At 44.0% G+C, this 19,226-nt stretch overlaps 2 protein-coding genes across 5 annotated transcripts; one reads left to right on the top strand and one right to left on the bottom strand.

The window, feature by feature from the left end:
• Positions 1-80: 80 nt before the first annotated feature.
• fkbp5 (FKBP prolyl isomerase 5) lies at positions 81-8,817 on the bottom strand. 2 transcript variants are annotated; one of them, XM_055509075.1, is made up of 12 exons: positions 8,452-8,817; positions 7,328-7,453; positions 4,819-4,951; positions 4,587-4,731; positions 4,362-4,504; positions 3,817-3,931; positions 3,571-3,727; positions 2,581-2,671; positions 2,413-2,496; positions 2,149-2,334; positions 1,816-2,055; positions 81-1,251 (listed from the first exon to the last, which is right to left on the bottom strand). In XM_055509075.1, the coding sequence occupies exons 3-12, from the start codon at positions 4,921-4,923 to the stop codon at positions 1,150-1,152; spliced, it is 1,368 nt and encodes a 455-aa protein (XP_055365050.1). In that variant the 5' UTR covers positions 4,924-4,951; positions 7,328-7,453; positions 8,452-8,817; the 3' UTR covers positions 81-1,149. The 2 variants fall into 2 exon arrangements, with proteins under 2 accessions (XP_055365050.1, XP_029005748.1); XM_029149915.3 differs by lacking the exon at positions 7,328-7,453 and having other exon boundaries at positions 8,452-8,813.
• Positions 8,818-9,129: 312 nt separating this feature from the next.
• Positions 9,130-19,078, top strand: srsf3a (serine and arginine rich splicing factor 3a). Of its 3 annotated transcripts, none has more exons than XM_029149924.3 (7): positions 9,130-9,154; positions 15,764-15,811; positions 16,168-16,378; positions 16,501-16,635; positions 18,449-18,487; positions 18,568-18,654; positions 18,736-19,078. In XM_029149924.3, the coding sequence occupies exons 2-7, from the start codon at positions 15,805-15,807 to the stop codon at positions 18,761-18,763; spliced, it is 507 nt and encodes a 168-aa protein (XP_029005757.1). In that variant the 5' UTR covers positions 9,130-9,154; positions 15,764-15,804; the 3' UTR covers positions 18,764-19,078. The 3 variants fall into 3 exon arrangements, with proteins under 3 accessions (XP_029005757.1, XP_029005754.1, XP_029005755.1); XM_029149921.3 differs by lacking the exon at positions 9,130-9,154 and adding an exon at positions 14,859-15,010; XM_029149922.3 differs by lacking the exon at positions 9,130-9,154 and adding an exon at positions 14,914-15,030.
• The last annotated feature ends 148 nt before the right edge of the window (positions 19,079-19,226 follow it).

The raw sequence follows: 19,226 nt of genomic DNA, 5'->3' as shown, positions 1-19,226 counted from the left end.
CTAAAATCCACCAAAGCATGAACATAAACACTGGAAAGCACATATCTCTTATGTCATTATATCACCAACGTTTGCTTTAGTTTTGTTGTGTTTTTTTTTTTTTTTTGCAGCTGCCACTGGCTAACAACGTTAATATCAGTCCATTAAAAGGATGACGTCACCTTCTCATCGCCACTTATTTGCTTGTACTCGTTCAGCTACACTGGACTCTCGTTAAAACTATATATACTGCCTTGTGTTTCTATCAGATAAGATGCCAACTAATTATCAATGATCTAACATGCATGCATTCATGAATAAATTATTTTAGTGCACGACTATTAACCCACCTCCGCCCAGAACTAAATAATCTCTTGACAGCACAGTTAAAATGGGATTTGGCTTCGTAGGTCACCAAATATGCTCAGTTGTGACAGAATCACAGTCTATTTTCCAATCTCAGCATTCAATCTCTCACATCTTTAACACTAACCCTGTCCTCGATTTATTATTTAAATGTCTCTGCAATTCCCAACATTGACTTAATTATAATAATTCATTACCAACCACCATTTGAGGAGAAATTTGCTTGTCTCGATTGTTTTGTTATCGCTGGACTCACGCAGCTTGTTTCACCTTGTGTCCAATGCGCATATTGCACATTTCGAATGATCTAAAACAGCTTCAAGTTTCAAGTCTGAATCCCAAACACCTTGTGATACATGCATGCAGGCTGTAGGAACTACACAGTGGCAGACCCCCACGCCAGCACAAAGCATGCGCCTATCGCAGCACGGTGTGATGTGCACATGAAGCTGCCCAGAAAAAAGGTTTATTACCAGCGGCGCGTCGGGGCTGCGGCTTTGGAACCTGATGCTCAACTCTGCGCTGTGGCCGAACGTCAAGGAAAGTGGACTTTTAAAAATAAGAAGTGTTCAGTTCACGGGTTCTACAGTACTCGATCAGCTGCGAGGTTCGTCCTGGCAGTCGTGCAGTTCAGTAACAGGGGAAATGCTGTTTGGCTCGCAAACATCCCTGCTCCAACTGTTTTGTATGCGGGAATGGTAACGCTGGGGTTTGGGGTAAAGAGGTCCGGACTGGAGGCCTTTCTTCAGCTTGGACGCTGCCTCTTGTCCGTGGGCTTGGAAAGCTTCCTTTCAAATGTCACCGTTACGACGGACAGTCGCGGCTCCTCCGGCGCCGCTTGGTGCCCACCTCCCCGTTCAGGCTGCTCCTCACGCTCTCGTCCCGCCGCCTCCTCGCCTGGACAGGCTGTTGACAGGACAGCAGGGTTTTAAGACAAACGAGCAAAGGCGAAAATCTACAAACTAACAGCAACACATTAACAAAGTGTAAAAGGATTTGATATGAAATAGCTGTTTTTATCTATTAATTGATGTCTTTTTAGTTGCAGGCCAATCTGATTGTCCTTTTCATTACTATTCCAAATCAACACATCAGTGAGTGACCACTAGAGGTCAGTATCACATCAGTAAAAGGACAATAACACGTGGGAACAAGTCAGTGACATATGGTGTGACGGTTCAACAATGCAGTGTTATCCATAAGGTCAAAGGTCAACATCCACATATTAGTCATTGTGTGTGTGTGTGTGTGTGTGTGTGTGTGTGTGTGTGTGTGTGTGTGTGTGTGTGTGTCTGTGTGTCTGTGTGCGTGCGTGTGTGCGTGTGCGTGTGTGCATGTGTGTGTGTGTGTGTGTTGGGGGGGCAACAGCGGCCACACGTTAGTATGAATGACTGTAATTATAACATTTGTGAGAAATAAAAGAAAAGAATGCGGGCGAACGGGTCCGTGAGGCTGTTCAGGTTTACAGACCTTGGCATCCTGCTCCGCGAATTTCTGGAACATGTTGGCGTAGGTCTTCTTGTCCTGCTCGTGATGCTCCTTAATCTTGCTCTGGCAGATGGAAATTTGCTCGCGAGCCGCCCGATTGGAGGGCTTGACCTGAATCACCTGCTGAAAGTCCTCCATGGCCAGGCTGAACTCGTTGCGCAGCAGCCGCGCCTCCCCGCGGCGGTACAGAGCCTTCTCGTTGCGCTGATCCAGCTCGATCACCTGGCGCAGGCACAAAACGAGGCACGCGTCAGCTGCCGCGCTGTGACGGGAGGCGGGTGCTAGAAACGGAGCGTCGCCGGGTCACTGACTCACCTTATTGCAGTTCTCCACGACTTGTGAAAACTCTTTAAGCCTCAGGAAACACAGCGCTAGGTTGAGGTGGGTAGTCACAACAAAATCCCTTATCTTCTGCTGCTGCTCCGGGCCGGAACCACACTCCATCTCCAACCAGGTGATGATGCGCTGGTACTGGACCACTGCCTGGTAGAAACGTCCTGCCTAAGAACAGCAGCAGCTTAACACTGTGTCTATGGCACAAACGTGGGCGTTCGCTTATGCAAAAGACGGAGTTGGTACCTTGAAATACTGATTCCCTTTGTGTTTCACTCCAGCTGCAGAATCCAGCTTCTCATTCAAGTCCATTTCCCACGATTCTTTAGCCTAAGAGCAGCGCAGTTAAAGAGTGAAGTTAATTAACATGAAGGCGTTTGGCTGTTTGTAAAAGCCGGGAAGCTCAACGCTCACCCGCTGGAAGTCTTTGAGGGTCACTTCGTACACGACCTCTCTGTCTGGTCCGACTTTGTACTCCTGGTTCCCTTCGCTCCCGAACGCGTACCTGCAGGAAGAGAGAGCGCATGTGGAGCGTCCACAGGAACCACGGCACAACAACAGGAGACGCGCAGCCGTTATTGTGGAAAAGCGACGCTTCATGAACCGAACGAGGCACTCGAACCATGGGAAAGGAAAGTCACATGACACAAACAAATGTTCATCTGGCTTTAGGGGATCCAGGACGGATTCAGTGAAGCAGACGTGACTGATGACAGACGTATTTCTGGTTTTATCAGCGTCTGTCAGGCCTTTGTTCGCCGCCCGCCGTGCGTCCTGGCATGTGCTCTGTGTAAACTGTGTCCTGTGAATTCCTTCTACTTATCGCCAGTATTTGCCCGAGGGTTTAACAGGGAGTGCTGGTGTAGGTGGGGTCAGGACAGTGTTACTATGTGGTTGGAACAGAACACTGTGTACTGTGGAGTTTTTATAACCCTGTTATTTATGGTAAAACGTGTTTTTACATAAGGGAATAATTTGATGTGCTTTTTTTCACTGAATCTGTCCTTTGTTGTTTTATTGTTATTTTTCTTTTTTTTATATTTTTAAATTAAATATAAATTAATGATTACGAAAAACGTGGTTCAGATTTCATCACTATCATTAAACAACAATATATTTTTCATGTCTTTTTTGACACTTTCTCTAGAGCAAAACAACACATTCTTGTGCTTAAACTAATCGACGGGACGTTACATTAGCAATTAAACTATCATAGTACATTATAATTATTGTGCTTATCTATTATTAAAATTTAAAAAAAGGTTAAACCAAAACTGGTTGTCTTCACGCCTTAGTTTGTGAAACAGACATGGAGCTGGATGAAGCTGATTTCTGATTTACTATAGGCTACGATTGTGAGAGCAAAAAAGACGTATTGCATGTATGTAAGTGTTGGTAACTCACTTTGGTTTTAGGTAAAGCACACAGCTCTCTCCCTTCTGCATCTTGTCCATCGCTCGGTCCACCCCCAGAGGAACGCCTTTGTCTTCGCTCTCCCCGACGATGAAGCCGACGTCCCTGCAGTCGAACAGGCGCCCGCCGCAGCTCCCCTCCAGGTGCACTGTGGGTCGCACAGACAGGACGCGGCGTGACGTAAAGCGGCTTATGAATGGCAATCGCGTTCACCCGCTGGGAGAAGGACGCCGTTACCCTCCACAGCTGCCCCCTCGTTGGGGTTGGAGTAGCCGTCGCCCTTGACCTTGATCCTTCTGACGATGCCGCCGTCGTCCGAGAGCGCCTCTCCTTCGAACTTGAGCAGCTCCATCTGTGCCGGCGCAAGCATTCATGTACATCATTGTCGCACGCACACAGAAATGTAGAAGAACTGACAGCTCGCCAGAACTTACTGTATGGTGTTACAGCAAGTGTGGGAAGGGAAAAGCAAATACATAACAAAAAACAAGTAGGTGTCATCACATAAAACATAAAAAGGAGATATAATAATGACTATCACACCTCATGTGCAGACGCCTGTGCTCCTCCCACCTTCATAACCACTAAACATTCATCTGTCTCCCTTGTTCCCTTGTTCATTATCGAGTTCATAAACTATATTGTACACGGCACAGACTTCACCTACTCTATGATAAGCACTGAAAAATATTAAAGCCAATTGATCTTGGCCGATAAAAACCTCACGTGTGAAACTGTTTGTTCCCAATTGCACCATTCAGAATCACAAACGCAATATTTACCTCAAACACCACTGAGGAACTGGGAGGTATTTTGTCCGGGTTTCCGGCTGCTCCGTAGGCGTAGTCGGGTTTACACAGAAACGTGCAAACCTCCCCTCTCTGCATGGACAGCACGCCGATGTCCCAGGCCTTCAGCACCTGCCCTGTGGCGGAACACAGGGATCTGTTTGCGCCTGTGGCGACGGAGAGCGGCCGCGTGCTGTCGCCCGCACTGACGTCACCCACCTTTGCCCACGTTGAAGCAAAAAGGTTCTTTGCGGTCCCGGCTGCAGTCGAACGTCTTCCCGCTGAGCAGCTTCCCGGTGTAGTGGACGGTCACCCTGTCGCCAATCATTGGTCGGTCTCCATCTACTCCTGGACGCTTCACAACCTGCATTTAGACGGACAAGCCGCTTGAAACTGCCTCGAAGTCCCCCAGTGGGTGACGTGTGGAAATGACAGTAACCACGGTGAGCACCTTGAGGACGCCCTGGTCCTTATTGCGCGTGACATCAACGCCCTTGGCAGCAAACAAGGCTGTGGCTGACTGGGCATCCATTGGCAAATCCTGATCTGTGGTCATTTCTGCACGTGGGCATCAACCAGGACCTCTGCACAAACACAAGCCCACGTGTTTACACCATAAATACCAACGAATCTGTGGATACTGAAAGCAAATCATGGTGCATAAGACAGATGCCAACTTTTATGCTTTTATTATTTTAATCCTCCATTCAGGGCGATCACTTCACTGACGTGTGTAAACAGCATCTGGATATTTGATCATCACCCAGAGCCGACGTCATTGAGATATTTGCACAGATAATTTGTCAATGTTCTCTTTCAACATTAGTCATCTTTCTGAAATCCGCCGAAGAAGTGTGGGCCCAGCGCCGCTCACACACTCGGCACGGACGAAGCGGCGCCCTCGCAGACAGTCATCTGTGTCTCTCGGTGTTTGTGATGAAGCAGGTCGACGTCCGACCACCACAGAGACTGCTCAAATACGAGGCGGCGTCCTGCAGTTTAACTGGGTTCACCTCCTCCCATTCTTTTACGCCGCGTTCTCCGACGCCGGTGCCGTTTCTTAAAATAGCTTTAATTATCTTGGCCCAGTGTTGCAGAACTACAGCACCTGCATGATGTCGGTAAAAAAATTCCCAGCGGGTAAAAAAATCAAACTAGTGATGGTTTCTTTTGATCCAGAGACTCAGCGGTGGGGTAGAAATAATCAGAGACTGGGTCACAACAACCCACATCACCTGTGGCTCCTCTCTCATACAACAACGTGCAGCATGGCATTATTTCATCTACTACAGAAGCATAAGTCACATGTCAAGAGCCCAGTATCACATCATATACACAATACAAATACTAATACTAAGCTCTTCATTTTCATAGCTAGTGCAAACACACACTCAGCTTTAATACTCAGACCCAGAACCGGGATGTTCTGCCAATATGACGCTCGTGTCCTGGGCACCGATACCAAAATAATACATCTGCCTCTGCCTCACGCGTCCAAGTGAAAAATATATAAATACTTTTTACCGCGCGCTAAACAAACTCCGAACAGGTAGACGTCCAAACAGCTGTTTTCAGAGTCTTTCTCGACTTCCACGAGGCCCTGAGACACAGACGAGCAGCTCGGATCGACGATCCGAAGGAAGGAATTCCACCAGCAGCTTCGCCAGAGCCGTGAAACGGTGATGAGCCGCTAGACGCTGCTTCTCTCATCTCGGCAGCCGTCGTCGGCGACGTGCGCCGCACACGTGGCCGCGGGCGCTTCCGGGCGCGCGCAATGATCCGGACTCTGTTTGCAAACAATCAAAACGCCGCTTGCAAAGGAGTGAGTCCCGCGGGCAAGCTGGCAAACGCCGGCGGCTGCTTGTTACCAACTGCCGGGACGCTAACGCTCACATATGTGGCTGCAGGTGCTCTGGGGCTGTGTGTGGATGCTACAGGCACGCGTTTATGAGTATGATAACGAGTTATAGGTGTGAAGCGGCACAGTTAAAGCTAAGTAAGCAACATTTAAACCCAGATCGGCTTATCAGCAGACGCTGAGGTGTGACCTTTAAGTACAAGAAACAGATAAAGAGTAGAATTGTTATTACATTGTAATTACAGTATAATAAGCTACAAGATCATATGATTTATATGAAGACGTGTTTATATGTCTGCTTATCTGTGTAGTAACTGTATAAACACGCTGATGTCGCAACTGGCATGGCATCACGCCTTCATCAGGACACGCTGAGGTACGAACAGGAACCGTGTGTTATTTACCAGCGAGTTCAATCGCCCTCACATTTACAGCGAGCGCCAGAGAGGGTAATGTGAGGAGCAGCGTTTGCACAGAGATGATTTAGGAACTGTGCTTGAGGACAGAGCGGCCCGGCGGCGACGGACGGCGGCTCCCGCACAGTTGGCCGCGCGCTGTTTCCATAAAGGCCCGCGGACGCGAGCGCCGAGCGGCTCGGACGTGCGTTGGGCAACAGGCCGGCGGAGGTCGGCCGCACGCGCTCAGTCCGGCCGCGTCTCAGACCACGAGCTCAAAGCGCAGAGATGCTTCTCTCCGATATCCACGCGGCCTCTCCTGCTTCTGCAGCTCTGTGTCACGCACCAAGATCAAGTAACTCTTCAACACGAGAGCGGGGACAAAGTGTCCCCCGTCTCTACACCTTGTCCTGTGTGTTTTCAATTTCACAGTTTTCATTTTAGATGTAGCCCAGCGTGTGTGTGTGTGTGTGTGTGTGTGTGTGTGTGTGTGTGCGTGTGTGCGCGTCTGAACAAAATGTTCCTTCTATTCACAGTTCCCCGCTGGCAAAGCCCGATGCTGCTCTGCACTCCGGGACCCCCTCGCGTACGAGCCAGCCTAAATGTTTGGATGAAGACGACCATTGTGTACTTGAATGAGTCGGACCGGCCGCACCTTCGCGTTCTCACACTAACGCTGAGCAGGAACAAAGCAAACGGACCGATACCTCACCAATCGCCGCCAGAAGTCACCTATTTCATCAGAGCCGTATGTGAGGCTGCTGTCGAGCGGCAGAGCTGCTGCAGAGGGTTGCGACACAGAGGAGGGGACATGTAGGCAACATGTACCCAAACTGCGTAGGAATGCAGGAAAAGAGTACAATGAGACCACATCCACCGGCACACGCTGTACATGTCTCTGTACATTCTGTCTCACATCTGTACTACTGATTCATACTTGTACACGCCGGAACGCTGTGTGCGTGACAAACACCGGTGTCCTGTGCATTATCTGATGCAGGAGGGCGTCTGAGGGAGTTTGGTTTTTAGAAAAGTTGCTTTCTTGTGGGTTTTATTTTGTTTTATGTGTGTGAAGTGATGAAGCTTTTAAAATGACTTTGCCAAACATTTAACATGAAGTTTTTATGTTATGGGCACAGCAACAGTAAAAAGACGTTCAACCCCCCGACTTATATATGTTTAAAGACAAGAAGCTATTTATTTATCGCAGCCCCCTGAAAGTCTGACTGACCACCTCGACCTCAGATTATGTCATCAGGCCCAAAATACATCTGTGATAACAGCTGTATTTAACTTACCCAACAGCTACCTTTACACCCTGTAATGTACATTTTGTCCTGGAGTGAATAATAATTAGCACAGAATGAACTACAGTGTTATGATCCCGCAAAGTGCAGCCTGTAATTTATGAAGCTGCACCTAAGCCTAAAGGGATTCTAGTTGTAAACTGTTGTCCTCGTCCACGTCTAACCACAGCAAAAAGCCACATTCTCAGCCATTCACCTTTAAACACTCACACACACACACGCACACACGCAGCCTTATCAGACTCCGTTTTCCAGAGCTGAAACCACAAACGTCTCCCTCACGTGTTCGGCATTAACATCCATCCTGTTACATCTTACAACCTCACAGACCTCAGCCGCGCATCTTGGCTGTTCATCATTAACTGGTTTCCTGCTCCGGATAAAAAGCGCATCTCGATCATGTATAACAAGTGTCCCTTTAAACTCAGCCGGGCGCGAGCCGAACACGCTAGTTAGCGCCGTGCGTCTCAATGAACTCCTTAAGTCTGAAAGCAACACAATAGAGAGAAAAGGAGAACACTTACATATGCTCGCGCTCCTTTTTTTTTGATCCCTCGACCCGTTGAAATTTCCAACACGCGTCTATTTCTCCAAATTCACCAGCGCGTGCCTCGTCTCACATCCAGAGTACTTAATGTTCTGCCCTTGTAATTAGTACGTGACGCCGCTCGTGGTCTCGTGCAGCCCCTCCACTCTTATCTCTGCGCTCCGCGAACGCGCCGGCGGAGCCGCCACATGGAGCTCAGGCTTCAAAATGACAGTGGAGTGAGCGAGAGGCGGGCGCGCGGGGCGAATAAAACGGAGAGAGAGTAGAATAGAGTGGAGTTGTGGGAGGGCGTTTAGTGTAAAATTAAGGGCAGGTCTTGGAAAGCGGCCACAAAGTAACACAATGTTCCGGCTGTACTGTAGCCGTGCCGCTGCCGCCGCTGATGAGAACACTGTGTTCCAATAGACACCCTGACCTGTAACCCGTTCCGCGCCGAGCGGGCCGGGAACAGCCTGTACCGCAGCACGCTGTCCTCTGCGCTCAGCTGACAACACGCACCGACAACAGCGGCGCGCGAGCGAGCGCGCGCGCGGTCGAGCCGAGCCGAGCAGAGCTGAGCCCCGCGGCGGCGGCGGAAAGCACGCACGCACGCGCACGGGGCGTGATAGCGCCGAAATGAAGGAACTTCTCAAAGCCCGATAAGACGCGCGACGAGACGGATTATTGTTTCTGTAGAGACGGTAACAACCCCGCAATTTAACCCTGACGTACGGGACATTTTATGCGTTTATGACGTTTGTGTAACTTATGTGAAGGTAGGATTTCCTAAAACGCACGCGACTGCTCTCTTTCTAGCGTTAGTATCGTCATAGCGACTGCTGCTTGTTTTATGTTAATTATAATTTCGAGGGGTGGAGCTCATTGTCGTTTGTTCCTCTCACAGCTCTGTTTACGCGAATGCAATAATTAAAGTGTTGTCTGTGAATGTGCAAAAAAAAAAAAATGCATCAAAATAATAAAGAAGCACACTTTGCAGAGGGAGCTGCAAAATGAACCGTAAAGATGTTAGCGTCACTCACTGAGGCGTGTTGCTGTGGGAAGCAACGCCGCTGTTCTGTCATCTCAGGACGTGCAAATTGTTTTATGAGCCGCTGTTATGCAACTCAAATCGTAATCTACCAGACAGTAGTAGCAGCGTGTCAAAACCTGGAGTTAAACACTTCCCACCCAACGTATTACTCAACGTAATTAAGTAATAAGAAGTAAATACTGAATTATTTACAGAGAGGAAGCAAAAGTGTTTATGGACAGCTTAGTATTGAAACAAAGGTGGTTAAGTATTTACCCGTAATCCAAGGCAAATACTTTAATTTGTACTGAGAAGAATAATTAAGTAATCTCTCTTAAAAAATGCAAATAAAAATATACAATTATATATTAAAAAAGGTACCAGTCCTAGTAACGTGTACCCAGATGGAAATATGTGAAGTAAACTCCTTAACTTCCTGGGCCACCATCTGTTGCTAATATAGTCACCTCAACCTTAAGACTAATGATTTGTTGGGTATTAATTGTATGTTTCATTAAAACAATAACGGCTACAGGTATTTCCTGTGGCGTGTGGCAGTAATTCCATTTCCTAATGATGCTGCTCTGTAGCTTCTCGAGTCTCCAGTGTAAATCTGGTGAAGGCCGATCACATGCTGTGAGGGTGGTCCCTGTCATCTTAAAGTCATAAACCTGGACCTGTTGTGGTTTGCGACGGGGCAATTACGGCTTCACAAGTCAAATTTCAACCTGCAAAATAAAAGCGCAGTCTCCTGTGTGTTTCACCACGGCCTGTGGTGCCGCGTTCCAAAGCAGTGGAAACTATTACTCCATAATTTAGAGTATTCACCAAAGTTCCCTCCTTGCGTCTTAAATCTCCTGCTTTAATCAGTATATTGGACGTGTGGAGGCTGGAGCTCGGCAGCGAGTTCGGGGCATGTTTCGAAATCTACCACAAATGAAGGGATGCAGATGGACACGAGAGAGTGAGGAAAGCAAAGCACCGCAGGGTTTTAGGAGGATGTTTTTACTGCTTTAGATGTAACACGTGAAAATGTATTATCTTAATTATTATTAATATTTCAAAGGAATATTATAATGATGCCCAGTCGGTGACAGAGGCTTGTCACTGTCATCAGGTTAGATTACACAGGTTGGATTAAACAGTGCTGATTAATCTAATTTATAAAAATCTTTACACACAGACTTCAGGAGTCATTTAACTTTAAGCAACACATGAATCAGATCTGTATTTTACAACGAGGTCTGTCTGTGTGAAGTAATACCTCATGTCGTAGTCTGAGCAAGAGGCCTTTTCTGTATGTGTCACTAAAGAGCGTTTTACTGGTGCTTGTGGAAATGGAAGCATTTAGAGCGATGATCTCTCCTGATGTTCAAATAAAGCAGAACATATACTGTTTGTGAACACGCGTGATAAAGTGGTTAAATCTCCTGCATTGCTGCTGTGAGACGTTCATGAACAGACCTGTGGAACGTGGTGTTTCCCAGCTTCTGGAGGTGAAGCTCCGTGTCTTCATTATGGCTCGGGGGCACTTTTTACCGGCATCGGACGCGGTGGGGGCTCAGATCACGGCGCTGGCAGGTGGCCCGCAGCTATCGAAGGGAACACCATGACCCTGTTAATTATAAAGGTGACATGATTCTGCAAAGCCACTGTGATGTCACCGCCACTTATGGGAAGCGAGTGGGTTTCACGCTGGAACATCTGACTTGCACTAAAGGCAGAAAGTAGCACAGAAGCAGTACAGCCGTGGTCTACCACCGACTCCCACCCCCTGCACGGCCCACCTGGTTCTATTAACAACAAACACGTGCAGCCCAGCGCTTTCTCTTTTTTTTAACAGAACTCAGCGTGATGGTTGAGTGCAGCTGAGGCAGAGATTCGTTTGTTTTCCAAACCTCTCCTGGTAGCGTTGTTGGCAGTCCCCCCAGCTCGTATGCTAAAGCTAAGGTTTATAAAAAAAAAGAAAACCACACTGACCTCGGCTGCACTGAAATGCATGAATAGATTTTTATATTGACACATGTTCTGAGATGGTGTCTTCCTTCCTGAAACGCTGTGAACATCTTGTTTCTGTTCTGGTTTAACCACCAATCTGTTTGGAGACTGGAGACGGCTACTATGCTATTAGAAAGTGTGGTTAAATGTTCCGCGGAACCACAGTTTACACATTTTCTAGATAATGCAGGTAGGACCACAATCTGATAGACGGGTGCTGTTCGAGTGCGCCCGTCTGACTGACTGAGTGCCTTAGTGTAACCAGAAGCACGCGTCTGAGTTCACGGAGGGATACAGGCTGCACAGTCATCAGGAAGTGAAACAGAACAGAATGTGCCGTACTAATCTGATTGAAAAACACTGCCCTGAGTGGATGCAAGGGAAAAAATAGATGTTTCATTTAAAGAGCTAAAAGGAGGATCCTATGACACAGAGGGGGGTCACGCACAAAGGCAAAAAGACCAAGCGTGAGCCTGGTGGTTGGGATGAAGTTAGAGAGCGGCGGGTGCTCTGTGACTAAGATAAGGCTGAGTAACATAATGCTCTTTGTTTCTGTTCTAGGCATTTGCATTACGTGCGTTTGAGTAATCTCCTGCGTGATCCCATTTGTCCCTGAACTTTTGCCTCCTGAGGCCAGAGTGACTTACTGCTATGTACAAGAGAAGGCTCCCAAATAAAGGAGGGCCGGGCGTCACAGATGAGGGGGAGCCCAGCGGACGAGTCGCAAACAGCTTTAGCCTCTAGGTTTGTTATGATGAAGGCGTTAAACCCAGTTCCACTGAAACGCATGTAGCAGCGGTCAGAAATGCCCCTCCATGCAGCACTCGGCCCTTCATGAGTGCACTGTTAAGTTGAAGGAGGAAAAGTCTTCCAGATGTGTGGATCCTTTTATCGTGATGTTTTATGTTTTGTTTGACATTTTTTCAGCTGATAAAGCCTAAAGAAGCCTTTGTGGGGGTTTTTCAATTCGATGGCAACTTCACATGGGTTTTAAATAATTACATGACTTCTGTTTAATAAGCTGATTTTCATATAATCAACATTTTATGCACCTTTTAATTCAGTCATGTTTCTGTTATTTACTGCGGGACTGTTTTATTACAGAGCATTATTTTATGTAGTTCTAGTTGTACCTTGTAAACAGAGCATCTGTGTCTGTGCTAAGGTCGTAATATGAAAACATCTGTTCTTATTTAGTGTGACAAGTATGTTTCTGCATTTGCTCGGCTTCATCTAATGTGTAGACACAGTTTGCGGTTATAAACTCTACAATTATATTCAGTTCTAATTAGGGTAGAGGAAATTTAAAAAAAGAAAGTAGCTAATCATGACAAATGACTTTGCTTCGTGGTTCCTACAAAAACAGCCCCGGGGTTTGAGAAACTGCAAGAGACAATCAAGCAAAACCAGGGTCAAAAAACAACATTCAGCAACTTGAATCCAACCTGCGTTACTGGGATCTTATTATTCTTCATTACAGCATCCGGTGTCTGTTGCAGGGAAGCCTAGTGAGTAGCAATTCGCCTCATTAGCATCTGCCGCATTAAGCAATCATTAATATGAGCATTAGATGCGTGGCTAATTGCTTGATTACAAGTCAGAATCCCCACAGTGGCAGTTATTGCCCAATCCAGAGTCCTGTTAACGAACCATCACCACCTACAAGGCATCACAATGAAGGCAAATAAAATCAACTGTACTGTAGGTGAAACTCAGCTGCAGCAGGTTTGTAGGGATCAGATGGTGCATTTTGTCCAGAGTGTGCTGGGAGCTGAAGCTCGTGGTCAAACACACACAAAGGCCTCTTTCCACTCTGTACATGTCATATCTAACCACCTGAACACGCTGTCATTCAGAGAGGTCATTCATGGTGTTGTCTCCCGTTGAGTAATAATTCTCCTCCTCTGTTGACTTGCTCATGTTCCCTGCGCAGTAATCGGTATCTCAGGCACATCCTGTCCCTCTGAAGCATAACAACTCAGTGACATGTAAGGCATGAATTCTCAGGGTCAGCGCGAGTTTGCTTGGTTCCTCAAATCAAAGTTATAGTCAATATTTGTACTCAGAACTCGGAAATGAAAACACACAACTTATTACAATTACCATAGTTTAGTATAAAAAAGGCTGCAAAAGTCACACATATAAATTATTAATCCTTTTCTTTTTTAATTTAACTATAGCCTAAAGGCAGTCCTCTGAGATATTTAAAATTTAATATTATTAATACTATGAATCTACATTTAGAAAATGTAATTCCAAACTAACTGAAGCTGTGTGTATTTGTACAAAGACACATAGAATAACATGGAAATGACCTTTACAACTACCCACCAAAATTGCAAAATAGCTCCCGTGTCCACCACGACTTCCGTGTTTCTTCTTTTTTTGTTTTTTATATTGTTGGTGTTCCTGTTAAGTTAGACAATATAAGTATGTCACCACTCTGTTGACATCAAAATGTTTTTAATTGTTTGAAAAAGAAGAGATGCAACATGGAAAGTTCCTTTTTGTGATTTATGTGACTTATGTGTTTTAATTTTGGAACAAAATGTAACTATCTATCAACTAAATGAACTAAATAGAAATATAAAAAATGTACAGAGAGGACCTAACATAACATATATGTTGCTGATGAAGTGATTATTACAAAACATTATGAATTGTATGTGTCTGTTTGTTTCATAACTTAAATAAACTTCTCGATTTATTTAATTATGTGCCTATTTGACTCACTGACAAATAAAGATATTTTTGAGAAGGTTTTAACTGTCACTCCAAAAAGATCGTCTGCATTGACCCATGTCTGAAACTAGAGCAGTAAACCAGCAGTAGATCTCAACACAAAACAATACCACTTACAGACATTACATACTTAAACACAAGGTGGTGTTGTGCAGCCACAGCTTGTTGGAAAAGAGCAATCTGTGAAACCTTCTCTCTAAAGATTTCTCTCTTTTTTAACAAAGAATAACATGAAGATGTCTGTTGTGGAAACAGAGCAGAGTACTCACACTGGTCTGGGAAGAACGACCTACTTTTGGATATAGCCAGGACCAAAGAGATGGTTTTGAGCCTAAGGCAGTCCCAGACCAAATGAACCACTGCATCCATTCCTGCAGAGATAGTGCAGGGAAAATACTTTAAAGTCTATCTCGGACTGGAAATTTAAAATGAGCACAGTAAACATAGAAACATGCACTGCATAAATTGGGAAATTATAGCATATAGTATGATAAACATAAATTGAGAACTCATAAGATTCCAGTGTCGCCCTAATACACATTGAATTATTAACGTGACGAGTGACCTTAGTAGGTAATTCTGGTAGCTGCTATGTGTATTCCAGTTCAGTAGGGGGCGGTCTGGATTTTAACAGCATTTATTGGTCCTCTAATAAAGACAGTGAAGAAGAAACGACTCGTTCTCTTCCGTTCTGTTCCCGGCGTTGGCAACAAGTTAGCCTAGCAGCTCGAGCGCGCGGCGTAAAGTCAGTGGTTAACGTTTTTGGCGAACTTCAGCTACGTATAAGGTGGACTATTATCTTTTCAGGTATTCATTTATTTGAGATTTGTCCACACCATGTAAAGGTGGTTGGTAGATTATTTGGATGGCAACGTAGTATTAACTGAATTATTGTGCTCGAATTTTGTGTTTGCTCATGGCTACGGCTGCTGCTAGTTAGCATGGTATGGAGTTAGCATGGTTGGGTGATCTTAGCTATATACATTGAGAGATACGTTAGACACAAGTAACAAGTTGAGCTGTGTTTGAAAACAAAGAAAATCCTGCATCAGATATCGTTATGGAAAGGTTAACCTAAGCAAGACCTCTTGACCCAGTTAGCCTAATGTTGTGGAGCTAATGCTACAATTAATCATTTCACTAACTTGCACTTACAGCTTTGCCAAAATTTTAATTATCTTATTCTGCAGTACAAGAATGTGATGTTTATATTTATTCACATTTATGTGTATTACACGTTTGAACACGTTGCATTGTACAAGTATTTATTTTGTTCGGTTCAGTTCATTGAAACTGAAACAAGCTAGAGAGACCTGTCAAAATGAGTTTCGTCTACATAGGGCCAAGCAGCTTCAAAATTAATTAATGTATATGAAGCTGTGGTTTTAGACTGAACAGGCTTTAATATATTCAGTTAAGTGTAATAGAAGTCCATTTATTCTGGTCACACACATTTTGGGCCAGGCTATTGATGTAAATTCAACCACAAATGCTAGGATTTTTCTACACTTGCTCTAAATGGGTCTTTTTTTTCTTTTAGGTGGATCTGATTGTTTGGTGTTTAACAAGAAAACATTCGAAATGGCTGGTATGAAACATTCTAACAGTTTATTTTGTTAAAATGTTATTCAGCCACAACAATCTGACTATGTAACTGCATCACTTATACCAGGTCACATTTTTTCCTCCCTGCCCTCTTTGTTATTATTATTTATCATATTTTATTATATACTATTATTATTTATATAAACTGCTTTCTTTAATACGTCTGTACCATAATTGTTAAATTGTCAAATCTATGTTGCAATGCTCTAATTTATAGGCATGAAAATCAGTATTATTTTACATTGACCATTGAACATCATTTCTCATGAAATTTCAGTCTTCCTGTGTAGAAAACATTTATCATCCTTTATTTTAATTCTTTCTGCCTTTTCATTTCAGACCCTGCTCTTCACAGAGATTGTCCTCTAGATTGTAAGGTTTATGTTGGAAATCTGGGCAACAATGGAAATAAGACAGAATTAGAAAGGGCTTTTGGCTACTATGGTCCTTTAAGAAGTGTTTGGGTTGCGAGGAACCCCCCAGGTTTTGCTTTTGTTGAGTTTGAAGATCCCAGAGATGCATCTGATGCCGTAAGAGAACTGGATGGAAGGTAATTCAAAGAAAGCATTCATATATTTCTTATTTTTACTTTTTGTAATGCGTATGATGTTTGTTTTTTGTTAGTGCTTCAGATTTTAAGCGTTTTTGTTGTTGTTCTTTTCTTTCTCTCAGAACAATGTGTGGCTGTCGAGTGCGTGTCGAGTTATCAACTGGGGAAAAGCGCTCCAGGAGTCGTGGCCCTCCTCCATCCTGGAGTAGACGCCCTCGAGATGATTTAAGGCGGCGAAGTCCTCCAGTTAGACGCAGGTATGTTTTCCTCTTTTGATAATGTGTTTAATGATTTTAAATAAATGTCTCAGTTGCAGTGTTTTTGAAAGTGCAAAGGATTGTACAAATTAGGGATTATGCAAACTAAAAATATTATTTTTAGTTATATTTAGTTGATATTTAGTGCTCACAATACTGCAGAACACCTCTAATAAAATATCATTAGGTTACATACATTGTAAATTCATAAATAGGAAATCTATGAATGGGCTGCTTTTAGGATTTGAATGTTTTGTCAAAACTACAAGTCTCCTAATTATTTATGAACTTTTAAAATGTCACACTCCACTAGATATTACATTACGGGGATGCTATACACTTAGCAATTCATCATCCATCAAACATTTTAAAGGTACCATTTAGGATTGCTTTCTGCAGGTGTGAGTTTTGTTTTCTTTTGAGTTCAGTTGCCATCTATTAATAAAAATGAACCCCGTTACAGAGTCACCACCACGCTTCTCACCATCTGAGTCAGTCAACTAGCCTTCTTTCAGCATCATGTGACTGCTGACCAGCGAGCCCCAATCAGCTTGGCTGGTGTTGTTACATGACCCAGGCGCACCGTCAGTCGTCAGGTTCCACCAAGCTTTTGGTTCCTGAGCATGCAGTTCCCAGCATCCTCCTCTTCTTCCTCCAACCTTAACCCAATCGTCAGCGGTCCACTTCACATTATCAACCAATCGGCGTCTTTACTCTTTATATTCTCCTACTCAACTACTGTATCAACGGGAACAGCCCTTGGCTTACATCCCTTCCCGTCCTTTACCCCCCCAAAAAGGCAGGGAAAATCTACAAGTACCCCCTTCAACCAGCCACCAAGCAACATCATATCGCCAACATTTGCATCATGTGGCAAATCCTCTCTGCAATTCGACCTCTCTCACCATCAGTCTGGCTTCCTTGCGTCATTTCTATCTTGTCCAAATGCCCCAAAATAGTAAGTTGCTTTTATCCTGCTCTTTGTAGTTTTTATGAATAATTTAACTTTCAGCGCTACGTAACAGTTTTCCCTCAGCAATTGAATGTCATTTGCTGCAGGTTCAGTGCAGAACTGCAAAAATCTGAAGGTGTAAAGTTGTGGTCAAGGAACTTTGCAGTCATTATTGTCTTTTGCAAATATTACATAGTGGATGTTAAGTGTATCTGTGCTGCCAGTTGCAGTTTCATGGCTCGACATTAGGACATCCTGAGTTGTAGCCTACAGAATATAGTGTACTTGGTTCTAATGGAATCAGTGTCGTCCATTTTGCTGAAGTGTAAATTAGTTGCATAATTAAAACATTTTTTTTACTTTTGCAGACACAATATAAGGTGTGTCACATTTTCTTTTTTTTAGATTCCTAGCAAAGATTAACCTGTGGTCAGGTGCAATTTCAAAAGTGAATTGCATGGATTGCTTTTATGTGAACTTGTAGTTTATAGTTTTGCACAAGTGTTTCATTTGAAACTATTTGCTTTCAGCCTAGTAGTAGGTAATACTCCAAATCTTTCCTTTTCGAAATGTTACAATGATTTGATTGAAATTTGTCATAGATAAGCCTTAATGTCGAGCCCTGATTTTGTCTAAACTTGTCTCAAATCTGGCTTCATGATCCATGTTCTTTGACTAAGTTTGCATTTAAGAGTTGATCTTGATGTAGTACTTGGATGCAGATGATCTTTGGTTTTCATCAGTAACCCATGTCTCTTTAAGGGTCAAGAGTGCCAAAAGTTTCATTAGTGACAGGAAAGATATTGTTTCCTATTTTTTATTTATTTTTTCATTCTGTGTTCAACTTCATCTACAACACAGATCACCGAGGAGGAGGAGCCTCAGCCGCAGTCGCAGCAGGTAAGGTTGCTTTGGTTGCCTCTGCTGATAATTACAGATGAGACGATTTCTGTAAACTGTCTATTGGTTTTGTTCTCTAGATCTCTCTCAAGAGACAAGCGTAGATATCGCTCGCTCTCCAGAGACAAGTACCGTAAGCGCTCAAGATCCTTCTCACGATCAAGGAGGCAAGTATTATTTGAGTGTACGTACAATAAATTCAAAATGTGAAAATGTCACTATGATTTACTGGGTCTCTTATTTTACAGTCGTTCCCGGTCTAATGAGAGGAAATGAAGATGTCAAAGGATGGTTCATCTGCAGGGTCCTGCTATGGTTATGAAAATACAAATTTTTATAGTTTTTCTTTAGGTTTTTGTTGTTAGCCCAAGAAACCAGAAGGATGGCATGTTTGTGAAAGGTGTATCGCTCTGTTGCTTAAACTACAATATACAAATGTTTTCTTTTGACAAGTTTCCCTGTTTTGTACTTTTTATTTTTTAAGTTACTGTTCACATGAAACATTTGCATGTTCAAAAATTAAGTACTCAGCTGAGTTTTACATTACCAAGCTGTTGTTTTAACTGTTGAATTAAATGACATTTAATGTTTTTACTTGGTTTGTTTATTTTTGCTCGTGAGCGACTCTTAAACTTCTCATTATAAAGCACCAATAATGAAAAGACCTTTTTTTTTGTACTAGTAACTGCAGACTCAACAATCGACAACAAACTGTAAACACTGGTCCTGTTATTTGAAG

This window comes from Betta splendens, chromosome 5 (assembly GCF_900634795.4).
Source record: "Betta splendens chromosome 5, fBetSpl5.4, whole genome shotgun sequence".
Taxonomy (NCBI): domain Eukaryota; kingdom Metazoa; phylum Chordata; class Actinopteri; order Anabantiformes; family Osphronemidae; genus Betta; species Betta splendens.
The sequence above is the reverse complement of the archived record's forward strand: the minus strand, read 5'-3'. Positions and strand labels throughout refer to the sequence as shown.